Source organism: Dermacentor silvarum, chromosome 2 (assembly GCF_013339745.2).
Source record: "Dermacentor silvarum isolate Dsil-2018 chromosome 2, BIME_Dsil_1.4, whole genome shotgun sequence".
Lineage (NCBI taxonomy): Eukaryota > Metazoa > Arthropoda > Arachnida > Ixodida > Ixodidae > Dermacentor > Dermacentor silvarum.
This window is the reverse complement of record NC_051155.1, coordinates 104297094-104318349: the sequence shown is the minus strand read 5'-3', so window position 1 is coordinate 104318349 and position 21256 is coordinate 104297094. Positions and strand designations below refer to the sequence as shown.

The following is a 21256-nucleotide window of genomic DNA, read 5'->3' as shown; positions in this document are numbered from 1 at the left end:
TGCAATATAGCCAGCAACATAAAAAATCTGCGTGGAATCACTTCTAGCAATATGCTGGCTGTGGTTAACCGGTTATGGCACGGAAATTAGCTCATCCACAGTGCTTGCATTGCTGACTTGTCATGTGGCAGAGTGTCAGCACAGGCCTCGATCTCCAACAATGAGGCTAGTTTTGCCGTTGGGGTGGCATTTTGGTCGCGCAAGACAGTCATTGGTTGTCAGGCCACATAACTGTCCGCAGATAACCTTCAGCAGGTCGAGGATGCAGCGCGTGACGGGTTCTCGAAAGAAACAAAACTCCGCACACTCCAAAGGCAACTGCCAACTGCGAAGAGGCCCCAACACTTGCTACATGATGATGATGATGATTTATTGGCATCCCCTTTGAAACGGGGCGGCGGCAAATAGTCACCTAGCCTGCTTGATTTAATCAGGTATACTATACATGTTCTTTATCTAGCATTTTTGTATACCTCTCATTATTTTTCTTTTTCAAAAATTTACCTTCTACCGCTGCCTATGATTTTAAGAGATCAGGTCGTATCCATCTTTTCCTTGCTTTTTTTCCACCAGTACTCTAATCGTCTCTTGCTGATCTCTACGGCTGATCTGTTTGTTTCCTTCCACTTTAAACCCAAGCGCTTCTGGGAGTTGCACGTTACCTATGGTTCTCGCTGGGTGCATCCCGTCGCATTCCATTAGGATGTGCTGAGTGGTCTCTGGATCTTTACTGCAGCATACACATGTCTCATCTAGTTCCGAATATTTGTTCCGATATGTTTTCGTCCTTAGGCAACCGGCTCGAGCCTCAAATAGCAAGGCACTGCCCTTTGTGTTATCGTACAGATTTTCCCTTCTAATTTCTTTCTTCTCATTCTTGTAAATCTCCATTGTCCTTTTCGTTTCCATTCTTTGCATCCAATTCACGGTCTCTATTTCTCTCACTTTCTTTCTGATGACCCCTGGTTGTCTATTTACAGTTTCGATTATCCTGTACTTGGTTGCCAACTTCCTTGACCTCTTCCTCCATTCTGTGTCCACGCTTTTCATGTAGAGATACTTGTGCACTTTATAGCCGCCCATTTATTTTCATCCATGTTCCTGAGCCTTTCTTCAAAACTAATTTTGCTTTGTGCTTCTCTGACTTGAAAAGAGGCCCAACCCATGTCACCATGCACTGCCTCATTTGTCGTCTTACCGTGTGACATGGATGGATGGATGGATGGATGAGCCTGAACCCTTTAAATCGGGCGGTGGCATACGCCACCTAGCCATGGCTATTAACATAATTTGTACTTTGTGGTGGGTGAAGTTTCACCCCTGCCTTAATTTTATCCACCAATCAGATAGCCTCTGTTTGGTTATTTCTACCCGCTTAAAGTCTATTTTGCCTTCACTGTCCCTAAACCCCAATGCTTTGAAAAAATCAGCCCCGTTGCCTTGCACTGTAGGGTTAAGCCCCTTACAGAAAAGTATGAGGTGTTCAGCCGTTTCCTCTTCTTCTCCACACGCACAGCACAACGTGTCTATACCTTGGTACTTGACTCGGTACATCTTAGTCCGCAATACTCCCGTCCTGGCTTCAAACAACAAAGAGCTTCCCCTAGAATTATCGTAGATATTATCGCGGCGCCACCCCCGCCATTGAAGGCGGGGGTGGCGCCGCGTGGCGGAGGCGCGCCGAAGCGCAATCCGACAACATAGCCGGCCGACGAGTGAGCCCACTACCCATTCTAGCTCACTTTACTCATATACAGTGGGTGTACTCGGTGAAATCCTTGGTACATCAACACGTTGCCAACGGAATGCGTTTCATAGCTTTTCACCTCTGGTGCGAGGCATAACAAATTTATGTTCACCCGTGTGTGCATGTACGCGTTTCTTTGTTACTTGAAAAAAAAATGTCCATGGCGGGCTTTTGGGGATTTCACCAAGGGGCACGTGCATCTACGACTTGAGCGAACTACATCCCGCCCCGCTACTCACTTTCTGTAGTTATCTCTCTCTCTCTCTCTTTTTTTTTATGCACGAAGCGTAACGCCAAGGCGGCTGCCGCTGGGATGTCATAGGTTGCGCTTTGTTTTTCCCATATCCTATTCACGTGCACAAAACTCGGCCAAGAAATGGCCGCTCTAACATTCTTGCCTACTTTGAATCATTCCTATTAATGGTAGTAAACACTTAACTAGTAGCGAATGTACGCTGTTAAAATTCACTACATCACGGTGTAGGAAGGTTGAAGGGAGCGTCGTCACCCATCTAACTTTTTTCCCTCCTTTACTGAGCCTTGGCGCACGTCAAGGCAAGCGCATTTGGTATTCTAGGAGTGACATCTACCAATCAATCGTTGTCTCCGAGTGTCCTCTTATAAGTCGTTTTTTCTACCTTTATAATTGCAGCCACCGACGCAAGGTGACGCGCAACGTGAGCATCCTGGCTCTGCAGAAGGAGCGCCAGCATCGCGGCTGACCGCGCCCAGCTGCCGTTTGAGCCGCTGAGCCAGTGGCTCGTCCGGAACTTCACGTGTTGTACAGGCCTGTTCTTCTCTCACAGGGGAAAAAGAACGTTGTGTTTTAACCACTCCCCCGGGAGTCCTCCCGTTCTGCTGTATTTATGCATTCTGCCAGCCCGGCCCTTCGGAATAAAACACAGTATTGCGTTCCTTGAGCTGGCGTGCGCTTGGTTTTCTTTGTTGCAGTTACTGGGACCTTCACTCGGGGGCGGCGCAAACCTCGTGCTCGTCGGAGTGGAACGAGGTAACTAAGCAAGCTATTGGGGGCGAGCTTTCCAGTGGAGCACTGGAAAGGCTGGCGCCACCGTCGGCGTGACGTGGTATGAGGGAGGGATCGCAAGGACACAGCGGCGGCCTGTTCCGCTTCGGAAGCGCTGAAGTGAGCTGAAAAAGAAAGTTTAGTCCCACCCGCGCTACGGTTCTGATTAAGTGGGGATGTTTTCCCCGTTTCGCGTGTCTGTTTGACAACACTTGAAAGCACTATAATAGATAGTGGCTGCCTTTGAAGGCGTTCGACATGGTAGGCTTGTTGTTCGGTGCTGCAGTGCCGGACGCATACGCAGCGGAGCCCTCTGTCAGCCTTCACACGTACCCGCAGGCCAAGAAGCTGCGTGTAGCTTGGATTGCGAAACTTAGCAACCGGCAAAGCAGCCATCGGCTACAACTCGGGTGTGTAGCGAGCACTTCTGTGAGGAGGATTTATGCTACGCCGTTGGGGCTGCGATGTTCGGCGAGTAGCAGAAAGTGCGCACTGAGAAGCTCGCCTGCGCGTGCTGCCCGGTTAATGTCGTGAAGATTTGGTCTATGAACTTGGTGCTAGATACTGGCAAGTTCACCAAAGTGGCAAGGAAATGGTAAAAAGCACGTCAAAAGAGGCATGGCATATGCTCATGTTTATGTTAGCACCAAACAATGAATGTACTGGATTAACCAAAAGAAGCAGCGGGAAATTTCTCGCTGAGAAGACTGACAAAAATGCAGTGCGACAGTGCGACGCAACTTGAGAAAGAATATTGAAACGTCCAAGAATTTAAAAAGAAAGAAAACAATGATTGAATCTTCGCGATGGCGCATCACAAGTCGCCGTATAGCGTCGAAGTCCCTAGTTGTAACGAAATTATTTTTGAACAACTCTAATAGCGTCCACACAACAATGGTTGCTTGTGTACTGTAAGATGTTCATATGCTGCGGCCTAAAGTTCACGGCACTGTGCGAAAGCGCACTTGCAGCGAAGCGAAACACTGTGCGCGGACGTGCATGCAGGCGCGCAGTTAATCACTGCGAAACTGTGTGATTGCGGCATTGATGCTTCATTCTGTTATGCTCCATTTGGTTATATAAAGACAGCACACTATTAAGAATATATTTCACATAGTCTGCTCTCAGCGAATGCCTACCTTTCACGCAAGAAGCTGGTTCGGTAGACTCCACAGCGACCGCGCGCAATGGGCATTCACTGTACGTATTCGGTAAAGAGATAGTGTCTGTAAACTATTCCGCGCTTTCTGTGTGTGTGTGAGACAACTTTAATAATTATCTTCCAAATTGATGGCCTGGGTCTAGGCCGCGCCGGGGGCAGCAGAGAGACCCTGTTTTCCCAAGATTATTATTTTGACAGTAATAAACTTCCCTCATTTGAAGAGTACTTACAGAAATGGCCGGGAAAGCTCCCGCGTGGTTTTTATTGAGCGCCGACAGCCAAACCCAAGAGCGCGCCGCGTTATCCCTCGTACTACGCAAACGAGGCGCTTCCAACAGCTGGCGACTCCGTAAGTCCTCGCCCCCAATAGTTCCGGGCGTAACTGGCTGATTATTGACTGCACTAGAGAGTTTTAGCACAAGTGACTGGTGGCCGGAGCGGCATACTCCATTTTCTGAAGAAGGGGTGGCCTCAGAAAGCATGTCGGGATTTTGCCGCTTTGGTCGCCAGTCACTTGTGCTAATCTTTTTCCACTGGGACTGTACTCCTCAGATTGAACAAGTACTGAAGAAAAATTAGTGGTGAGTGAGCTGTCCGGAAAATAAATGTACAGGTAAACGTTGGGTTTACAAAAGAGAGAAAGTCGCACCGAAAAGTCTCGAACCATGCAAGAGCACTTGGAGCACCAACTAGAAATTCGCAAACGGCTATTATGGATGAAGACATCTTCGAAGGAGACGACGCGCGGCGGTATACGAGACGTTATTCATTCGTTCATTCATTAGGCGTTGATATATTCCTGTTAATACAATATTCGCTAAGGTAATACAGAGGCAAAAATGTAATTTAAGAAGTTCAAGGAACAAGTAATGTGAACATAAGTTGAACAAATGTGTACAGACTTCTTTATTTACCTGTTAGTACTGTATCTAGGGCAACATGAAACTGTTAAGTGACTAACGATAGACGTCACTGGTTCAGAGAGGCTGTTACAGTCCTGTGAGGTCTGGGGAATAAAGCGTTCAGCACTTGCTCGCATTAGTCACGACATGATTCCCACCTTTTGTGCACCATCTAAACGAGGTAAAATGTACAGTCGGCGTCACCCTTGTGTAGAGCACGGGGACGGCGGCTGCCAGAGGCAGCCAGCGACGTCTAACGCTAGCTGCTGGATCTGACATCAAACGGTAGGTTCTGGGCACGTTTGGGCCCAGAAACTACTGTTAAGACGTCTCTGGCTGGCTCCGGAGCGCCCCAGCAGTCGCCGTTCCTACGCTCTACACAAAGGGGACGCCGACTATACGTCGGAGGACGAATGCGGTCATTTTGCGGTTTTATATTTTGTGAAACAAGCGCAGACGACCGACCATATTTCCGAGAGAAGTGAGCTGTAACAATTCTTTCACTAATGTTATGCTGGCAGTGCGATTGTATAGTTGCGGAAAATAAAGCAAACAGATTTATTTTGGACTAACTCGATGGGCAGAAAATGTATCAGTGCTGGCGTGCCAGATTGGTGCAGCATATTCGACTTTACTGCGGAATAAAGTTTTGTACAGGAGTCTTCAAGAAACAGGACCAAGAGGCAAGCTACGGCGGAGGTATCCTAAAGAGCGGTTAGTGATGCTAATTATTTTGCTGGCGTGCAGGCATCAACTAAGAGGCGAAGTTGTTACGCGCCCACTGAGGCAGCGGCATTACGTAACCGACTCAAGAGTGGAGCTCCGTAGAAAGTAATGAACAGGAGGGGTAGTAGCACGGGAAGCACGTAATAACCCACATTTAGTGGTGTTAAGTTCCATCTTCCATATATTCCACCAGTTAAATATAGCGCTGATGTTCTAACTATGGTAACGTCATTTTGGTTATTACGAGGGGAAGTCAAAAAGTAAAGGGACTTTTGCAATTTTTCGCACTAGGGTTTGGACTGCTATTATCCAGCGCTGAATTAGTGTCGTCTGCAACACTTCTATGGAACGTGTCACTCTTATTCCCGCGTTAGTCTTTGGAGTGTAGCAGACTGTTAAACATGGCAGCTCCATTGTCGATCTGGACCAAGGAGGAAATGAGGGCAGTGATTTGCTTTTTGTTTGCGGAAGGTGTGCGGAAATTATTCGTCGAGTGCAAGCGCAGTATGGTGGCAGTTGTTTATCGCAAAGCAAGATAATGGATAGAGTGTTTCAAACAGGGAAGAACTTCTTTACGTGACGAGGAAAGATCGGGCAGGCCATCGACATCAACGACTGAGGACAATTTGAAAGTCGTTGAGGGTATGGTGATGGAAAACAGACGAATCACGGTGGACGAAATCGCCAATAATTTACATATCAGTCATGCTTCAGCGTATTCCGTCTTACACGGCAGGCTAATATGTTCAAGGTGGGTCCGTAAAGAATTGCCAGCACAGCATAATTAAGCACAACCCGCCGTGGTTGCTCAGTGGCTATGGTGTTGGGCTGCTGAGAACGAGGTCGCGGGATCGGATTCCGGCCACGGCGGCCGCATTCCGATGGGGGCGAAATGCGAAAACACCCGTGTACTTAGATTTAGGTGCACGTTAAAGAACCTCAGGTGGTCGAAATTTTCCGGAGTCCCCCAGTACTGTGTGCCTCCATAATCAGATCGTGGTTTTGGCACGTAAAACCCCATAATTAAATTTTTTTAATTAGGCACAAAGGTTGGACATCTCGTAAACATTTGGCCCGTTATCGTCGCGCGGGAGATATATTTTTACATCAAATTGTTACTGTAGATGAAACTAGGGTACATCATCACGAACCGGAAAGTAAGGCTGCGAGCATGGTTAGGAAACATTCATCACCACCAGAAGTTACGAAATTTAAACGTCGACCATCAGCTGGTAAGATTATGCTAACACTAGTCTGGTGCATGGAAGGTATGATAGCCGTTCAGTTCACCCCAAGAGGCGAAACTGTGAACTGTGAGAACTATTGTGATGTATTGCGAACTAAACTGAAACCTGCAATCAGATCCAAACGTCGTGGAAAAGTGTGTCATCCTGCAGCAAGATAATTCTCGGCCACATTCTGCCAAACGGACGGCTGAAACAATAAAGGAATTGGGATTCGAATTGCTGGAACACCCGCCATGCAGTCCAGACCTCGCTGCAAGCGATTTTCACTTGTTTGGACAATTGAAAGAAGCGCGCAGGGGAAGAAGATTTGCAACCGATGCAGAAGTTATTAATGCAGTGCAAAATTGGTTGCAGGTGCAACCAAAAATACTTTTTTCCGACGGAATCGAAAAACTTGTGAAACGTTGGGCAAAGTGCGTTGAAGTGCTGGGAAGTTATGTAGAAAAATAATGTATGTTTCTGTATTCTATCAGTAAAATAAATGTACCTTTTCTCAAAAGTCCCTTTACTTTTTGACTTCCCCTCGTAATTTCACGGAAAACCACACAGTCATCAGGGAATAAATGAATGTTAGTGGAAACAGTGAGGCAAATCATTAGTATAAATAAAATAGCCGTTTCGCCCGAAAGGCGAAGCATCGATTGTGATAGCAAATTAGCATAGATCCATACTAAATAAGGGTAGTGCTTTTATCAGCCGTATCAGCTTGTAAACATTTGCTTGCTAACTAAATAAGCATAGTGTCAGTGCGCACAGCGAACATGAACACATCACACTCGACACCCACCATGGTTGATCAGTGGCTATGGTGTTGGGCTGCTGAGTACGAGGTCGCGGGATCGAATCCCGGCCACGGCGGCCGCATTTCGATGGGGGCGAAATGCGAAAACACCCGTGTACTTAGATTTAGGTGCACATTAAAGAACCCCAGGTGGTCGAAATTATTCCGGAGTCCCCCACTACGGCGTGCCTCATAATCAGATCATGGTGTTGGCACATAAAACACCATAATTTAATTTTATCATCACACTCTATGACCGCGGACACTCGCTGTCAAAATGCTGGCGGGAGGAAACGAGCCAACAGCAGCGAGCGCGAAGTGACCTTCGTGCTGTTTATCGCTTCAACTAAAACTGAGTGCCCAGAACACACAGTGCGCACAAAGCCACGAGCCGCCGACGCACTGTGCCCCAACGCAGATCGCTCTCAATATACGGCCGCGCGACTGCGCGCAGCCGCCAGTCACGCAGTTGCAACCACGGTTGCAACCCGGAGTAAAGTGCTGCCACTCCTCTCTCCCCTCCCGCGATGCCTCGTAACGATGGGTGCCTCGCACGCGGCGAAAGGCGGCGCACTTCCTGCCCACTTCCCTTTCGATAATAAGAAACAAAAGTGGGCCTGCGGCATGCCGGAGTGAACGGAGCTCAAAGAGGAATGAAAGGTGTTCGCTGACACAAATTGTGAACGACTGGACAAAAAATATTTGAGCCATGTGAGTAGTCCAGCGAGCCGTGGAGGCCGTACGGGAGCAACAGCTCGCAGTGGTCATCTAGGTGGCCCCAGGCCCGGGCCTCCTAATCGCCGGACTCTAAATAAAGTGATCTCACTCACTCATGTGAGTAGTTTGCCATCAATTAAGATTCAGTTTGCTTAGTTTAAAGTTATTAGTGGTAACTTCGGCCAGAAAGAAAACGTAGTGCAGGCTCAACAGAGAAGCCTGAGAGATCAAAATTCATTGTGAAAAACTTTACCGGAAAAATAAAAAGAAGACAGAAGGAAATGTCTACAGTAAGACGGCTGCGGGACCAGACTAAATTCCAATAGAGCAAATGCAACAGCTGGGTCCAAAGTGCAAGGCGCAGCTGGCTAGTGTGACATCAAGTGATTAAAACAAAATCCCGAATGGGTGTCTTGAAAGCAAGATTATAAAGGCAGAGGTGATAGGTTAAGACGAGCTCGAACACAACAGTGACATTAACGTCGGCGCAATTAGACTTGTTTACAATATTTACACACACACACACACACAAACGTAACTGATTACAATTATTTCTTTCCAAGATCTAATTGGTTATTTATTTATTGTTTAATACATACTGTGGACACGAAGTCCCTGCAGGGTGGATAAAATACAATATTAGGTCACAAGACACAAGAAGTAAAACAAGGTCGATACAACAAAATGCTGCAACAATACGGCAATAATGCAGATACAGAAAGTAAACAATCGTGATACAAGTTTTATAAAGGCAAGTCATTCCAGTCATTCATGGTACATGGAAAGAAAGAGTATTTAAATAGGTTGTTTCGGGTAAAATAGGGGGGTTAGAGCATTTTGGTGATGTTGGCGAGTAGGTCTTGTTACTAGCGGACTTGCATACAATGCCGGGTCGAGTGCCAATTTGTTATTAACTGAGAAAGAAAGTCAAGCCGTAATTTTTTTTGACGCAATTCAAGTGTAGGAATATTACGTATTAGACCTCATTAGTTCAGTTGGTGAGCCGAATGTCGAAAATTTGTTGTAAACAAACCGGATAGCCTGTCTTTGGATTCGTTCACGTTTCTTTATGTAACATTGAGTGTAGGAATCCCAGATAATAGAGGCATACTCGAGCTATGGTCGATATAAGTAGTAATAAGTGAGCAGTTTAACTTGTATTTGAGAAAGCACAGTTTACTGAAAGCAGAGAAAGATATATTTTGCACGTGAAGGTTCCAGGACAGGTTGCCGCAAAGGGTGACACCTAAATATTTATAGATAGTAATTTGTTTAAGTGCAGAGGAGCCTAGCATATAACTATAAGAGATGTTTTGTTGCGTGAAATGGGAAGAAAAACTTTTGTCAACATTCAAGGTCATCCCCCATTGAGTCCACCAATAGAAAATTTTACTGAGGCTTTCATTCAGATCATCTTGATCACTAGTGTGGGTAATTTCTTTGAACAAGACACAATCATTTGCAAATAGTTGTATTTGAACATTTGGCTTTACATCAACAATGTCATTCACGTACAGGAGGAACAACAAGGGGCCCAATACACTTCCCTGTGGTACCCCAGATGTCACTGGAAGGCAGGCCGAGTAATGCCCACCTACATCCATGTACTGTTCGCGATTGCTTAAGTATTCAGCGATCCAAGAAACAAGTATTTCTGGTATGCCGTAGTTCTTTAGCTTAAATATTAGTTTGGAATGAGGTACCTTATCAAAAGCTTTACTACAATCCAGAAAAATTAAATCAATTTGGTTGTTATTTTCAATGGAAGAAACAAAATTGTGAATGACCGTGACTAGTTGTGTTACTGTAGAATATCCCTTTCTGAAACCATGTTGAGAGTTGATTAGAATTTTGTTCTCCTCAAGAAACTCATGGAGGGCTTTTGCAATAATATGCTCAATTAGTTTACAGCAACTTGACGTTAGGGAGATCGGGCGATAGTTTTCTAAAAGTAGTCGGCCGCCTTTTTTAAAAATGGGCACCACACGGGCTGTACTCCAGCCCTTCGGCAAACTCGAACACGACAAGGAAGCATGAAATATGATGACAAGGTACTTTGTGAGAGGTTCGGCATATCGGTGAAGAAAAACATTTGGTATGTTATCGGGTCCAGAAGAAAAACTTTTTTAGTTACCAGTTACTGTCCCACGAAAGTAATTGAGCAATTAGTCAAAAGTGATTAATTACTATTACTTTCTCCCTACCTTTATTAGTATTGCACAAATACAGTAAATAAAATGTGCTGGCCTGGTTCTTTCAGTGCGTCCTCTGCAGCCCTTCACACACATCTTCACTAAGAACTGCTAAACTAAATTTCCCTATCCATCTTTTTGTTGCTATGTACAATATTTTTTTGCAACCCTGAAAGAAACCAGCAGAAACACGCGAAAAGTACCGCGCGACTAGTCGCACCGGCACTTTTTCGTGTTTTGCGGGCTTTCTTTAAAGTTTGAAATAAACTTGATGCTGTCCATATTGAGCAACAGAAAGATGGATCGGGAATTTTTCATGCTGGCCTACAATTTTCTGATTCACAGTATTGCTCTGATTTTGATAAGTTAATTTATAATCATTACTTATGTAATTAGGCAAAATACAAACAATCGTCTGGCTTACTCCAAGCGACGGCAAACAACATTACCTTGGTTCTGTCCAGCTACATGGAATTCGCGTGGCATGAAATTTTGGCACAAGTTATGTGGGACACCACTTATTTGAGTCATGTATACGGGGTGATCATTTTATTGCGATGGCAATTACATGGACATTCCGGGCGCATTTCTACCGTCGCTGTGAGGTTCCGTATAAAGTCCAAGGTCGATAAAATGGTCGCCTTGCGCCGTATACTGTATGTGCGAGTGAAAGCGTGCGAGGGTGAGCTGGCGATCGCGGCTCAATCTCGCGCACGCAAGGGAGGAAGCGCGCAGTTTTCCATCGCGCACCAGGCGCCGGGTGGAGGGGAGAAAGGCGGGGGGGGGGGGCGTCCCGCCCGGGCCGCCGCGCTCGCTCGCCTGGGCCGCTGTATTTTGAAAGCCATCTGCGACGGGGGACAGAGTCCGTCGCGCGCTGTGTTTTCGCGGCTGAGTTCGCGTTGATGCGAGAGGCACCAGGAAGGTGAATTTGCTCGCTGCTGCCGCCGCGCTTCCTCACTCCAGCGTTCTGACAGCAAGTTCCCGCGGTAATCGAGTGAGACGTGCGCATGTTCGCTTGTACGCGCGTGACACCATGCTTGTTAATTTTGTTGGTATACCGATGCTTACAAGTTTACACGGCCGATAAAACTACTATCATACTTCGTATAGCTTTCCACTAAATTGCTATCGCAATCGGTGCTTCGCTTTTCGGGCGAAGTTGCGACTTTTTATAGATATTAAGGGAGCTTATGACAACGTAGAACGGGAAATATATGGGTTGTTATCAAGCACGAGGGCATAGAGGATGATTTCAATTTCGTGTCTGTCGTCTCCCTTGTCCCGTTCGTAAGGCCTGTTCCTATACCCAGTAGTATATGTACAAACCGGCCCAAGTTAGCACAGTGTAGATTTCGTGGAGCTACTGAGGAAGATCCGTCTATAAATTGCATGGGGAAGCCGGAAATGCTAATAACTAGTGGACATTCATCGAGGACTGAAACAGGGGGGGCCCTGCGTCTCCATTGTTGTTTTATGTCAACGGCATAGAAAGACGATCGACTGGAATACAGTGAATTAGGATTTGATTTGACTTGCATCCGTAATGGGCAAAGGGTGCAACAGAATGTCCCTATAGGCTGATGTATGCGGACGACTTAGTCCTACAAGCGGTCAGTGCAAGAGATTTACATAGACTTGAGAAGATGTGTGATAATGCAGTGATATTGCAAATATAAGCCTTAAGTTTATCACAGAGAAATCGGGAATTATGATCTTTAATGAAGAGACGAGTAATGGCGTGCTATCAATTCAACAGCAAGTCATGCGCATAATCAAGCAATATTAATACCTAGGTGCATGCATAAACGAAGGAAAGGCCTACTGAAGCATCCACCAGAATAATCTAAAAGTGAAGGGGAAGCTGAATTCAGCAATAATGAAACGCGGACCACTTAAGGCTAGGCTACAGTAAATATGAGGGAATGACAAGGAGGCCAAAGAGCAGTCAATACAGAAATATGGGCTGGTTAAAAATTCGTTGATTCCATATAGCTCTTAAGAAAAATCACACGGCGGTTACGAGCGTGTAACGTGAATGTTTAAGCGTTAGGTGTGGTAGTACGTGCTAGGCGTCGCTCCCGACCTCGAGCTGGCCGAATCGCTTAGGCCATGCTTCCTCCATTACAATTCACTCAATGTTTTGTGGCGTTCTGGTTTAAACTACGCTCTTCTCTGAAGCTCGAGTGGTTGCCGGCTTTTTAAGCGCAGAAGTGGCACGCAGCAGGGCCGTGCGCCGCCGTGGATCCCATGACCACCAAAACAGGACGCGACGGCAAACGCCTCGTCATCACCGACTCACGGTGAGAAATGGGAGGCGTCACCGCGCAGGGGCAACACTTCCACGATACTGTGTGCGCAATGTGCGGGTTCCGCCGCCCGTGATGCGTAGTGATGCGTTGTCATACGCGGACGGCTACACCATGGGGTGGTATTGCAGGAAATCGAGGTTCGCGTTATGTGACTGAACTGTGATCTCTCAAAACTGAAAGTGCACGTGGCATTGAGCGGGCTTTCACCATTGGAAACACCTTCTGGCCCGATGCAAAGGTCCGCGCTGCGGGCGGCGCAGCCGACACGAAACTGAGGAGCGAGCTAAGAAAAGATAACGCTTAAAAAAAAACTAAAAAAAATTACTCCATCTCCCGCTAAAGGGAACCATGTGTGGATGTGAAGCAGCGGGGAGATGGTTAGCTTGAGCGGGAGATGGTTTCGCGGCAGCGGCCCGAGCGCTCATAGCGTCGCTGCACAGGAGAAAGAATGAGGCGCGCGCGCTCCGTCATTTTCATACCGCGGAACTACCGTGGCGTCCCCAGCCGAGTATGCAGCTGTCGCACCACCTGTCGTGCGCGCCGCTCCGGATTCCTAGAGGAGAGAAAGGGGGGAGCGTAGGAGAGGAGAGAGAGGAGGAGAGGACGCGCATGCGCTGTGGGGGTGTGGGACGCCGCGGAAGGGACGGACAAAGCCCCCGCCATAAGCTGTTTCGCATCTAAAACCGGGAACAAGTTATGAAGAATGCTGGTGCACAGTGTTTCTCCGGTGCTGTGCCCTCCCTCTCTTACAATGCTCTTTCGGCTCTGTTCCTTCGTTCTGCTTTTTTGAAAGCGCTGGAATTATCCATTAGAGCCCAGGAGCAGGGCCGTGATTTTGTAGCGATGCCTTATGACTTATTCTTTACTAGTCTTATCATCCACCGCTCACAGCCGCCTGATCCCGTTGATAACACGAGCGGGCCGTCGCTCTGACCACTGACAAAGCGCGATAAGCGCGAAAAGGCATCCAGAAAGGCATCGCTACAAAATACCAGCTCAGGATGCTGCTGGTAGGTTCTTCTAACCTCCACAACCATTCCGGAGGGCATTCTCGCGCTTTTTGCACCTCCTGAAAGGCGTTTATACTCTCTCGGATGTACATTCGCCGTGCGTCTGGGTCACAGTAATACCCAGCCATTCTGGAGCGCCAGAGGCTGTGGAGGCCAACGAGCATTACCAGATCAAAAGAAAGCCCATCGTCGTTTTCCTATCGCTAGATATCTGATACCGTGGGGATCTAGCGGGAGTTCTTTTTTACTTGTCGTTTGTAAAACATCACAAAAATGGGCTTCCCAACAATGCAGGAAAACGTGATCTATTGCCTCGAGCTGTTTACAGACTAAGCAGAGTGTTCCCCATGATAAAAAAAAAAAACTTTTCTTTCAAAACTGTTTTTCCTGAGAGCGTTCCTGTGTGAACTTTGAAAAATAAAGTTTTTACTACTGGTCATGGAGGAAGGAAACCCCAGGAGAGGCCCTGGCCAGCACGAACGTATTGGAGAAGGTGTGGCGGAAGTCACGTGCTGTTTTTCGCAAAGGATCACTGGGACGGGTACACCAAATGTCAACGTTGCCATGGAAACCGCGCTCCTGAAGCTTTCGCTGCTGCTCGCGGTCTCTGAAAAGTGAGATACGATTTTTCCGCCGGTGTCTTTCACGCAGCACATTTTGTTCGCGAGAAAAGCTGACTTTGGAGTGTGGTGTGAAAGCTTGAAAGTTGTGTTTTGGGTCTGTGAGTGTGAGTGTCGGCCAGCAACAGATACACTCAAGCAATCAAGGCGCGGATCTTCGTTGTCTTCTTCAATGTGCCACGGAAAAACACAGGAGCGCGTCTGCTTCACTAAACCTGCTACAGAAGTTTTGTAGGCTTTGTTTTGACGCGCGTCAGGAGCACACACTTCCGGCGGCTCGTAACAATGCAAGTTCAAAGTTCGCGCCCATCTGCTCCGGCGAGCTGCAGAACCCCTGATTGGAGGCGCAAAGAGAGGTGGCACACCAACATGGCTGCACTTCCGGCTTCAAAAAAGTGACGTCAGGGCCTCTCCTGTTTTGTTTCCTTCCTCCATGCTCCTGGTAGAAGGCACAGGAAATTCAGTATCGCACTCATCCCTATACAGCTTTTTTTTGAACCATATGGTTGCATTGTACCGACGATTGTAACACAACTTGCTATGGGCGAGAGAAAGAGATGAGAGCGAGAGAGAAAGAAAGAGAGACAGGGAGAAACAAACAAACAATATAACCTTTCTTGGAGAGGCGGGATTTGAACCCGGGTACTAAGGGTCCGAGGGAGAGAGTCATACCCACTACGCTATATACCTACGCTTGCAGAGCTTCGCTGTTTTATCAGATTTCACAAGCGTGGAACTAGCTTAATTTTTTCATGTTGCTCTACAATTATCTCATTGACACTTGTCATCTAATTAAAATAATTGAGGAGTTGATAATTGAAGACTAATTATCTAACTAGGTGGAATGCAAAAAATAATATGAGTACCTCCAAGTGACGGCAAACAATATTACCTTGGTTCTGTCCAGCTGCGTAGCATTTGCATATTTTTTTAAAGTTTGGCTCAAGTTAAGTGAAACACTCTGTAAGAAAGACGCATGTTGTCGGAAAAACTTCCTTCAGTGTGGAGGATTTGCGCTTTCGATGCAAATAAAAATTTGTGAAGGTGTCACACCACAAGGTATTCGGGTTTGATTAGATGCGGCGGAAATGGCGGTGCACAATACGACAGACGTACTTTCAGCAGAAGAGCGACGCTCGTCTTGTTGTCGCCCTTGCGGGATGTGAAGCACGGAAGCATGCGCTATCCGCTTGTTGCGATGGTCGGTGACGCATAAAAGGCGTAAAGAAGGAGTGGGGGGACGGAGTAAACAAATGGACGTAACAAGCGATGAATTAAAACCAAGGTTAAGGTTGAAGCGCACGCAAAATACATAGCGTCTCAGCGATTTCACATGAGGAAAAAAAAAATCTAAGGAAATTATTGAAAGAAGGGAAAAGTACGCAGATCCAGCCCACATCTGAGAAACGAAGCTGTCTGCACAGCGTTTCGTACCATAGCGCTTACCTGCATGCCAGCGAAGACGGCTAGACGCGGCGACTCCCACCACATGACTGACGTGACCGCGCTTTATACTTCCTCCAAAATTGGCACCCTATGCTATGACATATCTAGGATCGGCGCGCTCACTAGAGCAGGTTGATCCTGCAGATATTGCAACAGTAAACTGCACTTTATTCGGCTAAAGACAGACCAATCAGATGTGCCAAGCCCTACAGGAAAGTGCGCCTAGAAAGGTTTGCTGCGATATAAAGGAATGGTTGAATGATGAGACTTGTTGCAATGAGGATATTTAGGTATAATATTTCTTACCACTGCCTAATGCCGTAGGAAACCAGTCCAGCAGCCAGGACACTTGTCAGGGTCGTAAAGATCGTTGCGGTGTCCTGTGTGTGAGCTATTCGGCAAGAAACCCAGCAGTTTCCAGCAGTCACGTTTAGAAAGCCGGGGAGGGTTCCGTCGAGAAAGCTTCGCTTAATAAAATAAAATAAGGTGAACCATAGCGTTGCACAGCGCAGGCGCACACTTTCATTGACAATGAGCAATATCAACACTAGCACGATAGATAACAAAGCAACCCCTGCCCCCCCCCCCCCCCCCACCACCCCCCCACCCCAACAAGAAAAAAAAAAATCCCGTCTAGTATTTACGCGCACCATCTCATTTTCTAGTAAGTGCACGGAAGGCGGTTCGCGCTTATGGCGTCCTACCGCTGTATACAAGTTTCGGTCATCTTCCTAGATTAATGGTCCCTATCGTGAAAACTGACGCGCTTTCTGATATAGGCTTGAAGCCGCACTGTCGGCAATGTCAGCGCCAGATTAAAACAGGGAGCACCTTTTAAAGGGACACTAAAGCGAAACAATAAACCTGTTTAAGCTGATAAATTAGTGTTTGAAAACTCGGTTGTCGGTCATTTCGCTGTGAGAGGTTGATTAGTAGAGGATAAATTAAGGCCAAATATAATTTTTTTGAATTTCGCGCCGTAACCCGCACGCTGGCATGCCAGTGTGACGTCACGGATTTCAATGTCATTTTTCGCATTTTGGCTGCGTTGGCTGAGTAAAAAAAAATCGAAAACTTTCCGCATTCAGTCTTTGGCTCGATTAGAACACAATGTAGTCGATCTTTACCGCTAAATAATTTCCTTGGCCGCAGCAAACGCCGCCAAATTCTATGACGTCATGGCAGGCTGATGCGGGAATTAACTTCAAGGCGGCGGCGCCACCCGTCTTTCTTTTTTTTTTTTTCGCCCCTTTTCTGGCCGACCGAACTTTTTGTCGCGGTAACAGTGGTGTTTTCGGCATTGTGGAAGGGTGATCTGCTAATACAGAAGAAGTAATTTTTCTCTTTAGTGTTCCTTTAAACAACTATATGGAGCTCGCGAAGCCAGATGTTCAAACATCTGTCAGTCTTGCCTACGTGCACTTTGTCACAAGGGAATGGAATGCGGAAAAACCGCCCCTTTAACGCATGGCACAAACCTCCTCTTGACCTTTTCAGGGAACCTGAGCCTTTCACAGGCGGAGATGCGGGCAGTGGACCAAAAGACCTGCCTGACATGGACGAGCTCCAACTCCTGTGTCCGGAACTTCTTGGACTTCGTACATGCCGCTGGCTAGCTCGCCTCATTTTTATCCATTTTTCTTTTTTCCTAGGCCTGTTATGGGCTTTTCCTATTAGAAATCATCACCATCATCATTATCAGTCTATATTTTATGTCCACTGCAGGACGAAGGCCTCTCCCTGCGATCTCCAATTACCCCTGTCTTGCGCTAGCGTATTCCAACTTGTGCCAGCAAATTTCCTAACTTCATCACCCCATCTGGTTTTCTGCCGACCTCGACTGCAGTTCCCTTTTATTTTATTTATTTAATACATACTGCTAGCCTTATATATAAGGCTGTAGCAGGGTCGGGACACAAATACAACAGTGAACTTCTCTTGGTATCCATTCTGTAACCCTAATGGTCCATCGGTTATCCATCCTACGCATTACATGGCCTGCCCAGCTCCATTTCTTCCGCTTAATGTCAACTAGAATATCGGCTATCCCCGTTTGTTCTCTGATCCACACCGCTCTCTTCCTGTCTCTTAATGTTAGTTCTAAGATTTTTCGTTCCATCGCTCTTTGTGCGGTCCTTAACTCGAGCTTCTTTGTTAACCTCCAAGTTTCTGCCCCTTGTGTTAGCACCGGTAGAATGCAATGATTGTACACTTTTCTTTTTAACGAAAGTGGTAAGCTCCCAGTCAGGATTTGGCAATGCTTGCCGTATGCACTCCGCCCCAATTTTATTCTTCTGTGAATTTCTTTCACGTGATAAGGGTCCCCTGTGAGTAATTGACCTAGATAAACGTACTCCTTTACAGACTCTAGAGGCTGACTGGCGATCCTGAACTCTTGTTCCCTTGCGAGGCTATTGAACATTATCTTTGTCTTCTGCATATTCATCTTCAACCCAATTCTTACACTTTCTCGATTAAGGTCCTCAATCATTTGCTGTAATTCGTCTCCATTGTTGCTGAATAGGACAATGTCATCTGCAAACGGAAGGTTGCTGAGATATTCGCCGTTGATCCTCACTCCTAAGCCTTCCCAGTCTAAGAGCTTGAATACTTCTTCTAAGCATGCAGTGAATAGCATTGGAGAGATTGTGTCTCCTTGCCTGACCCCTTTCTTTATAGGTAACTTTCTACTTTTCTTGTGGAGAACCAAGGTAGCTGTGAAATCCTTGTATACATTTGCTAAGATATTCACCTCCCTCATGACTCCTATTAAATATAAACAGCAACAATTTTACAACAGATATTATTAAAACTATTATTAAGTTTGCGTACATAAACCAATCACAGAAAGGAGAAAGCGACTTAGCTTGCCACAGCCACCATGGAGGAACGCAACGCCTGTCGGCTCTTGAAGAGAAAGGGCTCATAGAAAAAGAATAGTGAGTGAAGAACAGGAGAAAGCAGGAGGAAGGGGCACGGTGAGTGAAGAAGAAGATAATAAAATGAAGGGTGGGAGAACAACACAATGAGAACAAAACGTGCATCTGTATCACGCACTCATCGGCCGGCACTTAGTCATACAAATTGTCTATCCGACTGTTTGTCAGCGATATCCTCGTAGTGGGTAAGCGTCGCTATTTGAGCAAGAAGCAAGCAAACGTAAGCCGAGTTGCAGTGACCTGGTTTTAATTTAATTTAAGTTTAATTCTAACATAACATACCTGGAACCGCCTGCTTCTTGGCCAATCCCCCCGTATAGTGGGTATGAGCCAGAATTTGGAGTCGGGATAAAACCTAGATGGCCAGTTATTGCGATATGAACGCTGCAGGCGGTCCTGCGCAGTTTCACTCCACATACCCGCTACTTCTGACGCCCTCGCCATCGACTCGTTCGCACCGGGATGTCGGCGTCGGCTCGTCTGAGGAAGAACCGCGCTCAGCGCCGAATCAACTGCACGTTTTGGCGCCGCTGCCGCCACCGGAACAGGTTCCAGCTGCAACTTCAGGTACGGTGACCTGCTTTACGCGTCAGGTGCATCGATACGAAATACGTCATAGCAATTGCTGATAACCCGCCGTGGTGGCCTACAGTGGCTTCGGCGCTGCGCTGCTAAGCCCGAGGTCGCGGGATCGAATCTCGGCCGCGGCGGCCGCATTTTCATAGGGGTGAAATGTAAAAACGCCCGCGACCCATGCCTTGGGTGCACGTTACAGAACCCCAGATGGTCTAAATTAACCCGGAACCTCAACTACGGCGTGCCTCATAATCATATCTTGGTTCTGTCTCGTAACCCCCCCCCACCCCCCCCCCCCCCACAAAAAATACAATAATCAAAATTGCTGCTAGATGGGTCCTACACACCAGGTTTCCCAACTTACAGCAAGATTTTAAAATATGTAAATGGCACGTAGCTGGACAGAACTAAGGTTTTGTTGTTTGCCGTCGCTTGGAGATTTGCAATCCGCCTAATTACACAATTAATCTTATTTAAATATTAAATGGCTCAAATATTAAAATTAGATTAAATGTTTCAATGAGAGGCTCTACTACCCTCGCAGGGAATGCGTCAGTATCTTGAATTTTCGACAGTCACCTAATAAATGGTCATGCATTAATAGCAATCAACGTGAACGTGGCGCCAGCAGGTCGCTTCAGAAGTCAAGAGGACGCAGCTCTACGCGACTGGTAAGCGGACAGTTAGGCTAGTTGGAATATCTACATTTAATGCATTTCCAGCGATTTAAAGAAAAGAAAATTGAGAGAAGAAAGTCGAAAAAACAGGTATACCTGTTCTTTCTCCCACGCGAAAGCAACAAAGCGAGAAGAGGGGGGGGGGGCAGCTTCTCCTCTGCCAACAATTCCTCCTTTGCAGTTTGCCCGGCGGTGCCCGTCGCCCGCACCGTCTCTTATCTTCACACGGCTCTGACTTTTGTCTCTTGTCTTCACACGGCTCTGACCTTTGTATGCGCTGTGCATTCGCCGCTCACTTTCCGTTGAAGTGATAGACCGCGCGAACCGGCGCTTGCTGCCAGCGTTTTGACAGTCGTTGGCTGCGGTTATTCAGTGTGATCTATTCATGTTTGCTTGTGCGCGCTGACACCACGATTGTTAATTCAGTTAGTAAGCCAATGTGTCCAAGTTTATGCAGCCGATAAAACTACTATCCCTACTCCGAATAGCTCTCTACTAATTTGATATCGCAATCGATGCTTCGCCTTTCCGGCGAAACTGTGACATTTTTTAAAAGAAAATGCAGCTTCTGTGTGCAGCAATAGACTGAACAAGATGAGGGCAGACAGGAAGGTTGCAACATTAGTGATTAAGGGTTGTCCAACAAACAAGGTCTCAAGCTGAAGCCAACATCTTTACAAAAGAAGAAATGGATTTAGCCTGAGACATTCTTTGTTTGACCAGACAAGTCTCCTTGTCGAAACATATGCTCTGGCCTGAGGCGTACATATCCCGTTCTACCACTCTCAATCAACAATACACCAATACAATTAGCAACCCATGGCAAGGTCGTAAATTCACGTTCGAAGGGAAGGTAGTATGCACCCTGCAAGGTAGCATGACTAGTATGTTATTTACGTGAATGAAATGCAGATTTGCTTTCCAGTTACGTTATGCCCATGATATAAATGGAAAGCATGATTCCTAAAAGAGAATAATGATTTGAAGTTCACACAGTCTTGCTCCGTTATGCCAGTTCACACTGTTACGGTTGCTACGCTACCAGTCCTGTGTGCAACTGCATAGTAGTGTTCCAAGTACACAGCCCAATTGAATAGAAGAATTAGGATTTTTCCTGAGAAAATCTGCTGCTGCTTCACAGCTTGATGCAGACAAGTATTTTATATCTGGATGGTGACTGC

The 21256-nt window shown here is 46.6% G+C and overlaps 1 protein-coding gene across 1 annotated transcript in view; it reads left to right on the top strand.

The window, feature by feature from the left end:
• Nucleotides 1-2667, top strand: part of LOC119441661 (tubulin monoglutamylase TTLL4-like) — a 46357-nt gene extending 43690 nt beyond the window's left edge. The window contains exon 9 of the mRNA XM_037706257.2: nt 2400-2667. Within this exon, the coding sequence (XP_037562185.1) occupies nt 2400-2469 (70 nt within the window). The 3' untranslated portion in view covers nt 2470-2667. The remainder of the gene's footprint in view (nt 1-2399) is intronic.
• Nucleotides 2668-21256: the final 18589 nt, after the last annotated feature.